This window comes from Bos grunniens, chromosome 4 (genome assembly GCF_055505025.1).
Source record: "Bos grunniens cultivar Pamir isolate PY7600 chromosome 4, Bosgru_T2T1.0, whole genome shotgun sequence".
NCBI classification, from domain to species: Eukaryota; Metazoa; Chordata; class Mammalia; order Artiodactyla; family Bovidae; genus Bos; species Bos grunniens.
This window is the reverse complement of record NC_141168.1, coordinates 99600101-99618434: the sequence shown is the minus strand read 5'-3', so window position 1 is coordinate 99618434 and position 18334 is coordinate 99600101. Positions and strand designations below refer to the sequence as shown.

General features: G+C 40.8%; 1 protein-coding gene and 1 long non-coding RNA gene across 5 annotated transcripts in view; both read left to right on the top strand.

Annotated features, from left to right (window-relative positions):
* Positions 1-13562, top strand: part of SCIN (scinderin) — a 77616-nt gene extending 64054 nt beyond the window's left edge. Inside the window, exons 11-16 of the mRNA XM_086397604.1 lie at positions 23-193; positions 6927-7104; positions 7401-7522; positions 10080-10157; positions 12045-12105; positions 12739-13562. Coding sequence (XP_086253730.1) covers positions 23-193; positions 6927-7104; positions 7401-7522; positions 10080-10157; positions 12045-12105; positions 12739-12866 — 738 coding nt within the window. The 3' untranslated portion in view covers positions 12867-13562. The remainder of the gene's footprint in view (positions 1-22; positions 194-6926; positions 7105-7400; positions 7523-10079; positions 10158-12044; positions 12106-12738) is intronic.
* Positions 13563-13943: 381 nt separating this feature from the next.
* The window catches only part of LOC147374583 (uncharacterized), a 36341-nt gene continuing 31950 nt past the window's right edge, over positions 13944-18334 (top strand). The window contains exon 1 of one of the 4 annotated variants that reach the window (XR_015162927.1): positions 13944-14325. This is a non-coding gene — a long non-coding RNA (uncharacterized LOC147374583). The remainder of the gene's footprint in view (positions 14326-18334) is intronic. The other 3 variants (XR_015162926.1, XR_015162928.1, XR_015162925.1) reach the window with 3 other exon arrangements.

Here is an 18334-nt window from a genome sequence, read left to right as displayed (position 1 = left end):
TCTTTATCCCCTCTGCCCCCAGATTCGAGTCTCCCAAGGCAAAGAACCTGCTCACCTGCTGAGTTTGTTCAAAGACAAACCGCTCATTATTTACAAGAACGGAACATCAAAGAAAGAAGGTCAGGCACCAGCCCCCCCTATACGCCTCTTTCAAGTCCGAAGAAACCTGGCTTCGATCACCAGAATTATGGAGGTAATGTCACGCGGTCAATAAAACCTGCCCTGCTCATGGATTTCCCAGTGGCCCTGGGCCATCAGCCAATATCAGTCATTAAAAAAAAGTGGCAAGTAAACTTCTTTCATTGCTGTAACGTATCCAGTTTTCACCATTAAAAATACTAAAAGCAGGAGAATCAAGTAAAAAGTAAAAAAGTTAATCAGATAACGGGCCTCTCATATTTTTCAACCACATTGTAACAAAACAAATGGATTTAAGAATAATGGAGAGGGGACACAGGTATACCCTTGACTGATTCATGTTGATGTTTGGCAGAAACCAACACAATACTGTAAAGCAGTTATCCTTCCATTAAAACTAAATTTAATTATATACAAAAAAGAAGAATGTAACACATCAAGTTGTTGAAGCCATGAGACAGCTTAAGCTCTGTCTTGAAAGGCCTGGGGGAAGATGGATCGCGGGTGATGGTCCGGTGACCACACTGGGGAAGTTGAAAGAGAAGGTGCTTATTTGCACAAATGTAAAGGAACATGGAAAGCAAGCTTTGCCACACTGGGCCAGAGTCATAATTCAGCTGGCCGAATGAGCTGCCTCAGTGGCAGCTGTGAAAGAGGTCAAGCCCCAGATCGCGGTGTCCGGCCCCAAGCCTGCCGGGTATGGGGCAAGGACAATGGGCCCAGGGTTTTGAATGGCTGAGTGCTTTGACTTCAAGGAGGATTCTCCACAGTTCCTCACCCCATCACCTCAGTCATCATTGAACCCAGGTCTCCCAAGTCTCCTAATTGCCCTGCGCTCTCTGTATGCCTGCAAACCTGGACTGCTCTGCCAAGTTGTTCAGATGAGCCCTTAAAAGCAGGTGGGTCACGGCCTCCCTCCCCCTGGAACCTCTCCTCTAAGCCGCCCCCTTTCTTGCTCTGTGTTCTGAGGTCACAGAGGCCCATACAGCCCTCTTGAGTGGAAGTTGTATTTTTCTCCGATGCCGGCTGACCAGGGATGGGATGGCAGGCGCCCCTCCTTGCTCACTTTTGCCCCGTTGGCTTCGTTCCTTCTTATCCATCTACCTCCTCCATCTTTTTTCTGTGTTCTTATCCATCTCCCTCCTCCATCTCTTTTCTGTGTCTGCTGAGCCGAGAGTCCTGCCCTCTTTTTCTTTGATGGCTTTCTTATCTCACTGTCTCCATCGCTGGCTCCTCTCATCTAGCAGTCTTATCTTGACCCCACTTCATCTCACACTTGTGGTCCTGTATTAGACCTTGTCCTTGGCGATAACTTTAGCACCTCAAGCATCTAATGTGTGACAAGTGTCTCCTGTCCTTTAGCCCCCATTTCATCCAGCAATTCTCCAGTCTCACGGCTGAATCCACGAACCCTCTCCACCCATCACACCCATCACACCCCCCACGTCTCCAACATCCCATTTCTCTACTGATAATGGATTCTGAGTTCACAGAGAATATAAAAATAATCCCAGAAGATTCACTTTATCTGCACGCGTGCGTGCTAAGTTGCTTCAGTCATGTCCGACTCTTTGTGACTCTATGGATTGTAGCTCGCCAGGCTCCTCTGTCCATGGGATTCTCCAGGCAAGGATACTGGAGTGGGTTGCCATGCCCTCTGACCCAGGGATCAAACCCACATCTCTTATGTTTCCTGCATTGGCAGGTGATCTTTACACTGGAGCCACGTGGGAAGCCTGATTACCTTATCTACTTCCCCACAATATCACCAGCTTGTCTGCATCTGTATATCGAATTCTCCCTCTTGCCTATTTTACAAAATCAATTTATTGGTTTATTGATAGCTAACAATTAATAAACATTTTATAATAGTAATTTACATATAAACACTAAGGTACACATTAATATTTGTATATTGTTATCCATACATTAATAAAAATAATAATATTTGTATAAACTAATATACTGGTAAATAACTGAATACGTATTTATTACATAAATAAAATGACTCCTGTCTCTCAGGCCAAATTCCATCTGCCCCCATTCCTCACCACTGACTTCTGTCCTGGGTCCCCTGTCCTGGGGTTTTCCAAGGACTTCCCTGGATTTCTCTGTCCAGCACTCTCATCCTAACTCTGGTTCATCATTCTTGCCCGCAGTCATCTTCTTTCTCTTCATATCATTGATTTATTCTTCTCTCCTGGATTACTTACTCTGCAGCACAAACATGCCTTGAAAACACTTCAATCCTTTCTTTAAAAACTCTCTTGACTCTGACCCTCCCGGCTAGCACATCCTTTCTCTGCACTCCTTAAGAGTACAGATCCTCAGAAGAGTCATCTTCGCCCCCTCACTGCCCCTGCTATGCTAAGCCTCCTCTATCAAAAGCCGCTCCGCTCAGCCATCCCTTCCCGCCACACCATCCACATGGGATTTATCTAGTTTGCCAATGACCTACTTTTGCCATCAAAATTCTCTTCTCTGATGCCATTGTTTCAACCTCTTTCTAGCATTTGACTTAGTTGCTCTTTCTGTCTTCTCAAAACACTATTTTAAACGAGGCTTCTGAAACCCCACACTTAGCAGGATTTCTCCCACTCTTCAGGGTCACCCTTCTGAAGGCTGTTTTCACTCCCACCCAGTTTCTGAATTCTCCTCCTCTGCTTGTCCTCGAAGCTCTTGAGCTCTCCAGGGCTGTCTTGGCCTTCTTCAGAGTGAGCTCGTTTAGTCATATAATTTAAATGCCATTCTGTATTGACTCATCCATGACATTCTGTGCAGGGATTCTCATGTGTTCAATTGTGACTGATTGTTTAGTCTGTCAAATTGAAAGTGAAGTTTTCATCTCCAGGCCCTTTTAGCTGATTTCAGAGGCAAGAGTCAGGGAGAATCGTAACAGTTCTGAGCTCTTCCCAGTGGACACTTGTTTATGAAGCATCGTGAGCTGCTTGTGATGTAGATTCTTTTCTTGCAGCCTCTCAAACTAACCTTTGCATTCCTAGCCTTTCTGAAATGCACCAGTCAAAACACTATTGCTAAGACTTTCTGTTTTCATCTCCTGGGAGGCTAAAGCTTTCTAAGGTTCTTCTGTGGAACTACCACCCTGGCCTCACACCAGTCTGGGCATGGGCCTCTTATCAGTCTCTCCATCTTCCATGCTCTTTCCTCCCTACCAACAAAGAGACATTTGGGCTTCCTAGGTGGAACAGTTGGTAAAGAGCTCACTGCCTGTGCAGGAGATGCAAGGCAGGCAGGTTCATTCCCTGGGTCAGGAAGATCCCCTGGAGTAGAATGTGGGAATCCTTTCCAGTATTCTTACCTGGAAAATTCCACGGGCAGAGGAGCCTGATGGGCCTACAGGCCACCAGGGTCAAAAAGAATCAGACATGCCTGAGTGACTGGAAATACACACACACACAAAACAAGGAGACATCCAGATTAGGAATTGGGAGTCACAACTCCTACCAGTTTTCATCATCACATCTGATGGATTCCTTTGAGCTTGGTCCGTGGGGCCAACTTCTTACTGAAAGAAGATGCCAACCCTTCCCCTGAATGTGACCAACACCTGGGCACATCTTCAAAGCATCCAGGAGTGCGTGCTTGCTCCTCCAGTGCTGTCTCTGGGGACAGGGTCCTGATGAACCTGGGCAAGACCAGCTTTCCACACGCTGATGCTTTCCTTTGGCCACCCCACACAGTTGGTCAAACGGCATCACGTGCTGCCTCCCGAAGACTCTCTGCACTTGGCCTCAGGACACCACGCTCTGGAATTCCTCCTCCCTCATGGCTGTCCTATCACAGTCTTGTTTCCTCCTCCTCCTCCATCGCCCTGCTAGCACACGTCACACGTCACACGGAGTCCTACGGAAAGTCACACACACACTGTCGCGGTCACACACTCCTGTGTCCAGAGGGCCTCAGACCAGTGCAGAGACACAAGATGACAAGCTTACAGACGCAAGCCCATGCTAGGAGCTCAGGCCCCCTCCCAAGCCTGAGGCTCTGCACAATGCCTTGTTGCTACCGGGAGGCTCCACCTTAAGGCTCACCCTCAGGCTGCAGTCTGGCCTCAGCCAGGCATCTCTCACTGGCCCTTGGCCACACAGACCAGAACTGTGCTCATGTGGCTCCTCCCAGACGGTGTCCACAACATCTTGGTTAAAAGGAAGGGGGTTTGTTAGTGCTATGGAGAAGGCAATGGCACCCCACTCCAGTACTCTTGCCTGGAAAATCCCATGGACGGAGGAGCCTGGTAGGCTGCAGACCATGGGGTCGCGAAGAGTTGGACACGACTGAGCGACTTCACTTTCACTTTTCCCTTTCATGCATTGGAGAAAGAAATGGCAGCCCACTCCAGTGTTCTTGCCTGGAGAATCCCAGGGACGGGGGAGCCTGGTGGACCGCCATCTATGGGGTCTCACAGAGTCGGACACGACTGAAGCGACTTAGCAACAGCAGCAGCAGCAGTGCTATGCTTTTAATGCCTTCTAAATATTATTTTTTAATCTGAGCTATAATTTATCTGAGCCTGGAGAAGCTTTTAGTCAATCTCTGTTACAGTCTTTTCTTACATTAAATCTCAATCCCTGTTTTATGATTTTTAGATGTCCCCTTGATTATTTGACAAACCTCTTTAGTAGGGGAGAGAAAATCTGAACACTGCTTTATGAGTGTCATTTGGGAATATTACATCCTCTTTCCAAGTATCAGTTATAGGCCATCATCCTTTTTGCAGTCTCTTTGAATATTATCCTTGTTATGTATCACTTAAATTTGCCTCATTTTATTCTCAGAGGATTATGCAGGCAGGTGAGCCTTACAGTGACCCAGCAATATATGCTCCTGTTCTAATGTTTCTAACCCCCTAGCAGTTACCTAGTGGTACCAAGGTGAGTTCACTTCAGTCACTTAGTCATGTCCAACTCTTTGCAACCCCATGGACTGCAACACTCCATGTTTCCCTATCTATCACCAGCTCCAGGATCTTACTCAAACTCATGTCCATCCAGTCAGTGATGCCATCCAACCATCTCATCCTCTTTCATCCCCTTCTCCTCCCGCCTTCAATCTTTCCCAGCATCAGGGTCTTTTCAGATGAGTCAGTTCTTCGCATCAGGTGGCCAAAGTATTGGAGTTTCAGCTTCAGCATCAGTCTTTCCAATGAATATTCAGGACTGATTTCTTTTAGGATGGACTGGGTGGATCTCCTTGCAATCCAAGGGACTCTCAAGAGTCTTCTCCAACACCACAGTTCAAAGGCATCAATTCATCAGTGCTCAGCTTTCTTTATAGTCCCACTCTCACATCCATACATGACTACTGGAAAAACCATAGCTTTGACTCAGTGGACCTCTGATGGCAAAGTAATGTTTCTGCTTTTGAATATGCTGTTTAGGATGGTCATAGCTTTTCTTCCAAGGAGCAAACGTGTTTTAATTTCATGGCTGCAGTCACCATCTGCAGTGATTTTGGAGCCCAGAAAAATAAAGTCTGACACTGTTTCCATTGTTTCCCCATCTATTTGCCAGAAAGTGATGGGAGTGGATGCTATGATCTTAGTTTTCTGAATGTTGAGCTTTAAGCCAACTTTTTCACTCTTCTCTTTCACTTTCATCAAAAGGCTCTTCAGTTCTTCTTCACTTTCTGCCATAAGGGTGGTGTCATCTGCATATCTGAGGTTATTTGTATTTCCCCCTGCAATCTTGATTCCAGCCTGTACTTCCTCCAGCCCAGTTTTTCTCATGCTGTATTCTACATATAAGTAAATAAGCACAGTGACAGTATACAGCCTTGATGTACTCCTTTTCCTATTTGGAACCAGTCTGTTGTTCCATGTCCAGTTCTAACTGTTGCTTCCTGACCTGCATACACATTTCTCAAGAGGCAGGTCAGGTGGTCTGGTATTCCTGTTTCTTTCAGAATTTTCCAGTTTATTGTGATCCACACAGTCAAAGGCTTTGGTGTAGTCAGTAAATTAGAAGTAGATGGTTTTCTGGAACTCTCTTGCTTTTTCGATGATCCAGTAGGTGTTGGCAATTTGACCTCTGGTTCCTCTGCCTTTTCTAAAACCAGCTGGAACATCTGGAAGTTCACGGTTTATGTACTGTTGAAGCCTGGCTCTGAGAATTTTTTGTACCTAGACAACGTATCAAAAGCCAGAGACATCACTTTGCCAACAGAGGTCTATCTAGTCAAAGCTATGGTTTATCCAGTAGTCATATATGGATGTGAAAGATGGACTATAAAGAAGGTTGAGTGCTGAAGAATTGATGCTTTTGAACTGTGGTGCTGGAGAAGACTCTTGAGAGTCCTTTGGACAGCAAGGAGATCAAACCAGTCAATCCTAAAAGAAATCAGTCCTGAATATTCGTTGGAAGGACTGATGCTGAAGCTGAAGCTCCAATACTTGTCCACCTGATATGATGAGCCGAATCATTGGAAAAGACCCTGATGCTGGGAAAGATTGAAGGCAGGAGGAGGAAGGGGCAACAGGGGGTGAGATGGTTGGATGGCATCACCACCTCAATGGATGTGAGTTTCAGCGAGCTCCCAGAGGTAGTGAATGACAGGGAAGGCTGGTGTGCTGCAGTCCATGGAGTCGTAAAGTTTTGGACACAACTTAGCAACTGAACAACAATAACAAGTGGTGTGCTAATGCCCCCTGAGTTAATTCCTGGATCAGGACAGAAGTCTGTAGGTGGGTTGGCAGCAGCACAGCTTCTTGGGCATGTTTGCTGAGGAACCAGCAATGAATTTAAATCATATTATTTTTCTTCATACTCTAGGTAGATGTTGATGCAAACTCATTGAATTCCAATGATGTTTTTGTCCTGAAACTGGGACAAAATAATGGCTACATCTGGATAGGAAAAGGCTCCACACAGGAGGAGGAGAAAGGAGCAGAGTACGTGGCAAGCGTCCTCAAATGCAAAACTGCGACGATTCAGGAAGGCAAGGAACCAGGTGTGTACAGGTGGGGCCAAGGACACGAGCCAGAACTTACATTTGGTGTACTTGCTCATCATGTAATTTATCTTTTTTTATAAAAAGGAACTTTGAAATGGTTATAGGGCATTAAAAACCCATTAACTAGTTGCAAGAATGGGTGATGGTACCTGCTCTATTTGTGGAACATCTCCTGCTATATTTAAGTAACGTAGCAGTGAACTTGAGGTGAGGTGCAATTATTTGTTACTGTAAAGCAATACCGACCATACGCTCCTGAAAATGCATAGGTTAACTCAGTGTGTTTTCCACAGAGGAGTTTTGGAATTCCCTTGGAGGGAAAAAAGACTACCAGACCTCTCCTCTGCTGGAATCCCAGGCTGAAGACCATCCACCTCGGCTTTACGGCTGCTCCAACAAAACTGGAAGATTCATTGTAAGCATCCTGAGAAACCACGGGTAGAACCGAACAGTAGGGCGAAGGGAGGCATTCTCATGCTGCTCTGAGTGTTTCCAGCGGCGTTCCTACTCCAATCCCAGTTTTGGTTTACTTGCAAACCACAGACAATCTTGGCTCCACACAGGGCTGATTTTAGGAGCCAATGATAATGGATGGGAGAGCATGGAAATACTCAAGCGGCTCTTAAAAATATCAGCTACTGTGCACCCGTGTCAGCGTGTGGCTGTTGCTGTATGCATATGCACATGGTTGGATTTGGTAATTTAATAATTTGACACTTTTGGTGTGCTGCAATAGAGGTCTCTGTGATCAAACTATGTAAAATGTTACACTTCAGTTTCCCAGGGGAGTCAAACGTCTCACTGTGTTGATGGAGTGGAAAACATTACGGAAATATTATGATCATTGAGCAAAATCACAGAAAGCTCTACACACACCTGCAAGTGAGCTGAAATCAGCAGGAATAGTTTATGTCACAGTCACATTCACAAGCTTTGAATTCTAGGCAATTTGAAGTAAAAGTGTCTGTGTACAAGTATTCTCTATGCATCTCTGAAATATCCTGGGCTGAGCCCCTCATCTCAGTTTAATCACAAAAATTCTGCTTTCTCTATTTGACATACTAGGCTTTTGTATAAATTTTTCATTTAAGGAACAAATTCTTTGCTGATAAAATTTGAACTAAAGATTTGGTCACCCTGTCTTGGTAAATACAAGCTTTACTTTTGAACACACACATCAACTTTAATATTTTCCCAGGTACATTGCATGCTTGAAATAAAATGCTTTGAAGAAGAAACTGCTCATATGTGAAACACACTTGCAGCTTACAAGTGACTTGACCTAAAGATTAAAGATTTAAATGGTGAATTGTGATAAACATTAGGTTGTTAGGCACCACAATTGTTCATCTACTTTGCAGGAAATCCCTGTATTTTATAAATTTTTCATCAGGGAAATCTGTTTTACTCTTTTGTCTGTTATTTGGTATTACATCCAAATAACATCTTTTTCAGTATGAGCCTCTCTAATTTCTTGAGAGTATTATTTGCTAATATTTCTATAAATATCATGCTTGTTTCCAATGAAGATATATTTTACAAAAATGAATATGCAAATATATACTCACAAATATAATTCCTAGGCTTTTTCTTAAGTTTAAAAAATCTATTAGTTTTTGGCTTTTGTCATTCACATATTTAAGAGAAATATACTTTTTTCTTTACACCTATTCATTTTCTTGTTTGACATTTGGAACTCTAATTCTTAACATTTTAAGGAAAAGGAGTGTTGCTAACAAGTGTTTGATCTTATTACCATCATCAGAAAACAGGCTTTAGACGTGCAGATTCATACAAGACAGCAGAGTCTAGTGGTCAAAAGCACAGCTTTTAGAACCAGTGTGCCTGTTCAATATCACTTACTTGGTGATATTTCTTACTGGCTGTGTGACCTGAGGCTGGTCACTTACCCTCTCTGTGTTATAATGTTCTCATCTGAAAAATGGGGCTAATCCTAGTACCGACTTCACAGAGTTGTGAATATTATCTTGGTTGTTGCATATAAAGAATTAGAATGGTGCCTGGCATGGTATATTCTGTAAAAAGATATATAAACACATTTCTTGCCCTCTGTACATGGCTAGTGTTTGTTTTTTGTGTAACAATCTGAGAATACCATCAGATTGCAACAAATTGGTATTGTCATGCTTAAGGGGCTGCAGGTGAGGTTCATGCCTGTTTATCCATGGACAGAGCCCAGGAACACAGGAGGCTCTGCTGAGTCCCATTGGCTAATGTGACACAGCCAAGGCCACAGTCAGCTTTACTTGCAGAGTCACATGGCAGAGGGGCGACATGAAGAACTGCAAACCCTAATCCAATCTGTCACCACCTTCTAATGATTAGGGGGAGTTTCATCCAGAATTCTTTAAAAAATTTGAACTTTAATGAATGCCTGCTGGTATTGGGTGTGTTAAACTAGCCAATTACCCTTTAGTGTTAGCTCTGGAGAACACAATTTAACCCATTTAAAATAAAAATAATGACACTTTGCTTATGGAATATTGTTATTTTATTTAAAATGGTTGATTTTTAAAAATGACCAGATCTATTGATTTTATTAAAATAATCTTGACCTACCTACAAAATGAAAGAATATGTAATACCTGCATCATAAACTTAAATGTCTTTAGGAACCAGGAAGGCAACAGAAACCTGCGAAGCAACTTGTCACAAAGAACTGGAAGTAGACAAAACTATGGCTATATTTCTTGTGCATGGTCTCTCTAAAGCCATATGCAATATTTATGTTAAATACTCTCCTCCCTAAATAAGATAGCCTCAGTTTGTGATACATGACTAAATAGATAAATGATTATTTAAGTCTTTATTGCCCAAAGGGAAGGAAAAAAATGACTAACAAACTTTTTTTTTCCCCGCTATGCTCCAGATAATACAAAGCATTTGTATCCTTTATATTAGAAAAATCACTGCTTGACTGTTGGCTTATAAAGCTTTTTTATACATTTCAGATTGAAGAGGTTCCAGGAGAGTTCACCCAGGATGATTTAGCAGAAGATGATGTCATGCTGTTAGATGCTTGGGAACAGGTAAAACTGTATTTTGTTCATGGCAAGAGAGTATGCTTATACTTGAGAGCTGATACAACCTTCTTTGAGAAATGGCAAGTTTAATAATAAATAGACCCATGGATTTAGGCTATATTTATAAGAAACTTTCCTCAGTTTGGCAAAAAATAAAACTAATGCATATGGCAAGTTTTCTTAAGCTGGAAATGATTCCATGGCTATCCATCTTTGGCTGTATAGTTTTAGGTAGAAACAACAAACAAACAACAAAAAACTCCTGTTTTTCATTTATTTTGTAAGATTTATTTGTTCCTTATTTATTCAGACATTCATTCATTCTTATTCATTCATACATGTAAGTAATAAATGCATTAGTGGGTTGCAATGCCTCAGGGGGAGAAGGCAATGGCACCCCACTCCAGTACTCTTGCCTGGAAAATCCCATGGACGGAGGGGCCTGGTGGGCTGCAGTCCATGGGGTCGCTAAGAGTCCGACATGACTGAGCAACTTCACTCTCACTTTTCACTTTCATGCATTGGAGAAGGAAATGGCAACCCACTCCAGTGTACATTGTGTAGAACAAATATAAAATACGTTCCTGAATTAGGCCTAGTCTTTAGTCAACCACAGAGATTTGTTATTTTTAGGTCTGTTCTTACTTGTTAAATCATTCAGTTATATTATACTTTAGCTTCTTGGTCTTGAATTAGCATATTTGAATTTGGGATCTGGTCACAGATTCTCCCTAAGTGAATGGATCACTTATTTCTAGATATGAAATATAAAACCTCATGTCAATAAAACACCTTTGTGTATTTAAGAATTACAAAATAAGAAAGTCTCATTATTCAGAAGAATTTAATCTTTTCCATTTGCAGTCAACTCTGTTGCTTCCATGATCAAGGATGCTTTAGAATATTTCCAGTACTACACTTCATTTTTTTTTAACTATGCTTTTTATTTACTCAGCAGTGTGGTCATGGTTTATTCTGTACCTGTAGGCAAATATTCCAGCACTTTCAGTACGAATTAGAATACAATCAAAACTAACTTCACCAAAATTTCTCTGCCAACAAGTGATCTTAAAGTGATTTAAATATAAGGGAATTCAGGAGAATTTTTCATCACTGAAGTACACAACCTACATTTGACAAGAAGGATACATGCAGAACTTATATCAGGTTTTAAAGAATCAGTATTTAAATACTAAACAATATTTGGGCTTTCCTGGTGGCTCAGACTGTAAAGAATCTGCCTGCAATGTGGGAGACCTGGGTTCGATCTCTGGGTTGGAAAGATCCCCTGGAGGAGGGCATGGCAACCCACTCCAGTATTCTTGCCTGGGGAATCCCCATGGACAGAGGAGTCTGGCAAGCTGTAGTCCATGGGGTTGCAAAGAGTGGGACATGACTGAGTGACTAAGCACACACACACGTAGCACTTTTCCCAAAGTGTGACAGGATGCCATAACATAGAAGAAGACTAGGTTTAAGTTAGGGGTTCCTAAAGGGAGTGTGGGGTGCCCATGAACAAGCTACATATGGCTCCCTCAGGATAATAATATGGGAATAATGCCTGCTTTACACACCCCAGGAGCATGTGTGCATAAAACCCAGCCGGTATGTTGTTTTCAGGAAGGCTCACTTTGTAAACTAGAAAAATACTATATAAACATAAAATACCAGAATGTGATATCTAGCGTCAAACTGGCTGGATACAAATTCAGGCATCTCTTAATAAGTGTAGACATTAGGAAAGCGACGGGACTTCTCTGGACCTGCATCTCCACATCCCTGACTTTGGGGCTGTGAAGATTCAGTGAGATGGTATGAGAAGCACTTTGCATAAGGCTCACACTGCATCTAGACTCCCAAAATTATGAGTATTATTATTGCTTCATTTTGCAGATTTTTATTTGGATTGGAAAAGATGCCAATGAAGTTGAGAAATCAGAATCTCTGAAGTCTGGTAAGCTGGATCCCACGGGTAATTAGGACATAATTCTGAACAGTTGTTACCAAGTTCCTGATTTCTCTTTGCACCACATCCTCCAAAACCATGTATCAAAACCAAGAAGAATCAGAAGAATCTTAGCTTTCATCTTCAGAACTAAAGAGAAGTGGAATTTTTTTTAAACTGAAGAATTTCAGAATAGGAATAAGAAAATTATGTTTTGTTATCTAATTTAGGATATAATTATATCAATTTATTCTTAGACTTTTAAATTCATTTTTTAAAATTATGGGAATAGTAAAAGCTCCATAACTCTGATAATCTAGATTTTTATAAATTCCTTTTGAGGAATGCTGTTCTTTCTGGCAGTACTTTGTTGTTGTTGTTTTTTTGCATTATTGCAAAGTAAAGAATAATTATGCTATAAGGATAATTCCATAAAGTTTGGAATTTTTTTCAGGCAATAATGAGACATGCACATTCCAGATGTGAGAAAATAATAAGGAATTGTCCAAATGGAGTAGCATTGGCTACTTTGGGCCAATGAAAATTTGATTTATTACTTTTATTGGAAGGCTTTTCATTCTTTAGTTATTTTACTTTAGTTGAAACTAACCAAATTTATTTGTTTTTTAAACTCTTTTTTAGCCAAAATATACCTTGAGACCGACCCTTCTGGAAGAGACAAGAGGACGCCAATTGTCATCATAAAACAGGGTCATGAGCCACCTACTTTCACAGGCTGGTTCCTGGGCTGGGATTCCAGCAGGTGGTAAACTGATTTTTGTAGGAAAAAAACAAATATAATGGGGCAGCTGTCCCAGGGGGGAAGGAGGAGCTTGTTTAACTTTAGAAAATTAACCTCAGCCATATGGCTATTTTTCCGTGCTTAGAATTGGTTTGAAATTTCTTTTAAACTGGAATTTTCTTATGTTAATATTTTTATAACTTTTCTTATGGACCAATATTAGCTCTGCTGGATGCTGACATATCTTTATATATGACTTTTTAAAGGGGAAAAACTATACACAATCTAGGGGAGTTTGTCAGCAACTTTTACAATTCAGGAGCCATTAGCCAAACTCCTACTTTTAATATACCATGGAAGAAAGTTATACCTGCCTTTGAGGTTATTCTTCTTTCTATGTATTGTGTTGAAAAGAATCACCTATTTGCAGTAAGATTTCTGTTAAGATGGTTTTAAAAGTTTGTTATTTTCCTTCTTTAGCAGATGTAACTGTGATAAGTATTAACTCCTAAGCATAATTTCCTAAGAGAAACTTTACCTTTTTGGCCTTTTAAGAAGCCTTTGAAAGCACAGCTCTTTCTTGACAAATGATTTATATTCTTAACCCACTTTTATATACATCCATATATTTGACAGTACCTGTTTAACATCACAAAAGATACATACAAAAAAGGCTTCACTAATACTGTCTTTATTATTAAAATACATATCTTTTAAAAGGTGACATGTTGTGACATTTTATTCAAGTGTGATGTGTGAGTTAATTACACGGTCAACTTTAAGATTAAAATACTTTTATATATAAATATGAATTTAATTTTTAAAAACTCATTAAGTAGTTAGAATTAAACTTTTCCATAGCTACAAAGTTAATATCATAGTGTAAATGAAACCCGGGCCTTGTTAAAAGATAAATAGAAGCGTATTAACCATTTTAAGAATATTTTTTTGCGCAAAATCCTTCTTGGATTCAGCAGTGCCAAACCGAGCACTGGGGAGAGATTTTCACGGAGAAAAGGTGGCAAGAAAGCAAGGAAATTACTGCTGATTGGCTACAGCTTGAACCCTAGTTGATTGTGATTGGTTGTCCTTAGGTTTTGATTTCGTAAGCAGTGAGGCATTTACAGGCTTAGATCTTGGTTTGCTTCCGGAAGTGGGAGCTTGCTCTATACAATGGGTCTGAAGCCTAAAAAAGTAGGGAGATACCTCAGGGTTCTCTCCTGTCCTGGGCTACAAAACATTCACCTTAACAGACCGAGCTGTTTAAGCCTGCGCTGTGAAAACATGACTTTCTCAAATCCCAAACGCAAGCACTCGGCGGCAGGTGTGCCATCAACACAAGCCCTGAGGGAAGGACAAAACCCTGGGGCGGTCACAGAAAGTACCAGCAAAAACAGCTGCTGTATCATCAGTCCTGCGTCAGTCAATTGAAGGGCTGTTGGTGGACAGTGGGGATAAAGAGGATCTGTAAAAACTGCCTGAAAAAGGTGAGCTAGGGAATTCCTTTTTGCATTTCACACCCAAAAGTGATATGGCTGGAAGAAACGCCTGCAACACGTGTGAAGTCAGCCTAGGGCAGGGGAACCAGGCTACTTCTAAAAAGAACATTTGGTGGATTATAGCGGGGCCGTCGTTCTGTGATATCGTGTAGCCTTAAAACTCCTATTATACGTAAACACATATGGAAATTAGTCTTTTGGATTTGAAATGCACTTTCATACAGCCGAATTAATAAATATAAAAGTCACATGAATTATTTTCTATTTTTCTAGAATGGAGCTATTGCTTACTAATGTTTAATATGAAAGGTTAGATTGCTTTATTGTCTCTGATTTTCCTCAAAGATGTTTGGGATGAAAAACTAACAAATTTAGCTGTCAGCTAGTGCTTTACAGACCTTTCTTAGCTTCAAAAAATATAGCAAACTGGTCTTTGTGTGAAATTTGTGACCGGAAAGAACATTAATGAATCCAGGAAAGTCGAGTACTAGTCAGAAATAAGTATTTCTTATTTACTACTTCTTCTGAAGTAGCATGCTCAAGAATTTCAAATAAGGAATTGGATCATGGCATTAACTTTGAACAGAAGACCAGGAAACAAAGAACCTATGTAAAGTGAACTATTGTTTTGTGTTTGAGCATTGTTTGTTTGTTTTGCAAGATTGTCCTAGAATTGGCTTCAAAATAGTTTCTGTGCTGGACAGATGACTCAGAAAGATTAAATTCTAGTCAAAAGGAAGAAAAGAATGTTCGTATTCATTGCATGTAAGGAAGCGCATCTTGTAGTTTAAAAACTGTATTTTCAAAATGTTTTTTCTTGCTCTATCTTTAGATGTTTTTTCCCATTATGATTTCTCCCTTTTTAGTTTTAGATACATGTTAGGTATTTTAAATACATGTTTGATATTGTGACTTCCCTGGTAGCTCAGAGGGTAAAAGCATCTGCCTACAATGCGGGAGACCTGGGTTCGATCCCTGGGCTGGGAAGATACCCTGGAGAAGGGAATGGCAGCCCACTCCAGTACTCTTACCTGGAAAATCCCATGGACAGAGGAGCCTGGCAGGCTGCAGTCCATGGGGTCGAAAAGAGTCGGACACAACTGAGTGACTTCACTTACACTTTCACTTTAGATATTTTAAAAGTATGTTATGTATTTTATATATTTTCTAAAACAGTCTCTCCTAAATACCATCCTTATTGTACTACCTAAAATATTAATAATGAAATACTTTAGTGATAAAAGAAAAGGTTGGATCCACATTTTATTGTATATGCCTGGATAAATTCCATATGGTTCAAAAGTTTAAATGTGAAAATAATAGACTAAAACATGGAATTCCATTGTAATGGGGAGATAATCTCTCAAGAACTGATAGAATAAGAAAATCAGTAAGGACCTAGAGATTTTGAACAGCTTTCTCAGCCACTTTAACCTAATTGATGTGTAGTGAACACTTCACCAATAAAGTGCTTAGTCGCTTGTTGTGTCCAACTCTGTAGCCTGCCAGGCTCCTTTGTCCATGGGGATTCTCCAGGCAAGAACACTGGAGTAGGTGGGCAGGCTTTCCTCCAGGAGATCTTCCCAATCCAGGGACTGAACCCAAGTCTCCTGCATTGCAGGTGGATTCTTTACCATCTGAGCCACCAGGGAAGCCCCCACCAATAACGGCAGTACATGTAATTGGTTTTTAAGGGCACTTAAATTCTTTGCCAAGAGAGAAAATATTCTGGACCATACAACAAATTTCAACAGATGTTAAGTATTGAAATCATACAAACTGTGTTCTCTAATCACAATGGAATTAAAATAGAAATAACAGGCAGATAGCTTTCTAATCTGCAAATGTTTAGATAAATGAAAAAATCACAAGGGAAACAAATTATTTTTATCTCAATGAAAATTGAAATACAGCCTATTAAAATGTGTGGGATACAGCTAACTCTGGGTTTAAAAGGAAATTCATAGCACTAAATGCTAATATTAGATCAATAGGCCTCAATGATGTAAGCTTCCACCTTAAACTGAGTGAATTAAATCTAAAGGAAACAGAAGAAAATGATTAATACAGACTATTACAGAAAATGGGGGAAAATGTAAATTTATATTTATATATACTAATATCAGGAATAAAAGAGGGGTTATACCACAGAATCTATGGACACTGAAAAGAAAATAAGAACCATAATTTTATGCTTATGAATCTGACAGTGATGAAATGGGCAAATTCTTTGGAAGACAAACTAAGTTAATTCAGGAAGGAACAGATTTAATTAGCAACACACTGTTGTTCAGTCGCTGAGTTGTATCCTGCTCTTTGTGACCCCATGGACTATAGTCCGCCAGTCTCTGTCCATGGGATTTCCCACACAAGAATACTGGAGTCAGTTGCCATTTTCTTCTTCAGGGATCTTCCCAGATCAGGGATCAAACCTGAGTCTCCTGCATTGCTGTGCAGATTCTTTACACTGAGCCACCAGGGAGCAGTAGCAGCACATACACACTTATTAAAGAAATGGAATTCATAGTTAAATGTCTCTGGCAGAGAAAGGCCTAGGTCTAATTGGGATTCACTGGTGACTTCTATCAAGCATTTGAAAAAGCAGTTATACCAATTTTGTGCAAACTGTTCCCAACAATAGAAGATGAAAGAACATTTTCTGACCCATTTATTAAAGAAACTGAATTCATAGTTAAAACTTCTCTGGTAGAAAAAGGCCTAGGTCTAATTGGGCTTCACTGGTGACTTCTATCAAGCATTTGAAAAAACAATTATACCAATTCTACACAAACTGTTCCCAACAATAGAAGATGAGAGAACATTTTCTGACCCATTTATGAGGCTAATACTACCCTAATATCAAAGCTAAACAAAGAAAGGAATGCTATATGCCAGTATTCCTCCATACATAGATGGAAAAATCTTTAAAATTTGTCAAATTGACTCTACATTGAATGGGTTTTATCCCAGGAACCCATTTAAAAATTAATCTCCATATTACCAGACTAAAAAGAAAGAAATATGAATATCTGGATAGGTGCAGAAAAGTAGTTGATAAAGTTCAACAATCACTGATAATGAAACTGGGCAATCAGGTATAGAATGGAAGTTCCTTGATGTTAAAAAGGGTATCTATAAAAAAAAAATGTACAGCTAACATCATACGTAGGTTTCCCAGGAGGCTCAGCGCTAGAAAATCTGCCTGCGAATGTAGGAGATGCGGGTTTGATCCCTGGGTTGGGAATATCCTCTGGAGAAGGAAATGGCAGCCCACTCCAGTATTCTTGCCTGGGGAATCCCATAGACAGGAGCCTGATGGGTCTATGGTACTCGGAGTCACAAAGTAGGACACAACTGAGCACCACCAAGCAATATCATATTTAAGAGTGGAAGACCAAGTGTTTTCCCACTAAGATGGTATGAAATACAGAAGTTTGTTTCCATCCCTTCTCTGCTTTTCTGGAGGTCCTAAACAGGCTGCGAAGGCAGGGTTCTCAGTCTTGGCACTATGGACATTTTGATAATTCTTGCACTGGGAGTGCCCCTGGGTGGATGACCGATAGCATCACTGGCTTCTGCTTCACAGATACCAATAACCCCTTCCTCCCCTACCCCTTCTGCCAGTGTACTAATTAAAACTGTCTCCAGACATTATAAATATCCTTGGGGGGAGAGGGAAACCAAATTGCCCCCAGTGGAAAACCACTTCAGCATGGCAAGAGAAAGAGCTAAAAGGCTCACAGACTGGCAAGGAAGACTTGAGTATTGTTGCTGAAAGTGATCTGGGTGTTAATAGTTTCAACGGCTCCCAGGTGAATACAATATGCAGCCAGGATAAATACCTACTAGAGCCTTCTGCGGAGAAGGCAATGGCACCCCACTCCTGTACTCTTGCCTGGAAAATCCCATGGATGGAGGAGCCTGGTAGGCTGCAGTCCATGGGGTCGCTAAGAGTTGGACACGACTGAATGACTTCACTTTCACTTTCATGCATTGG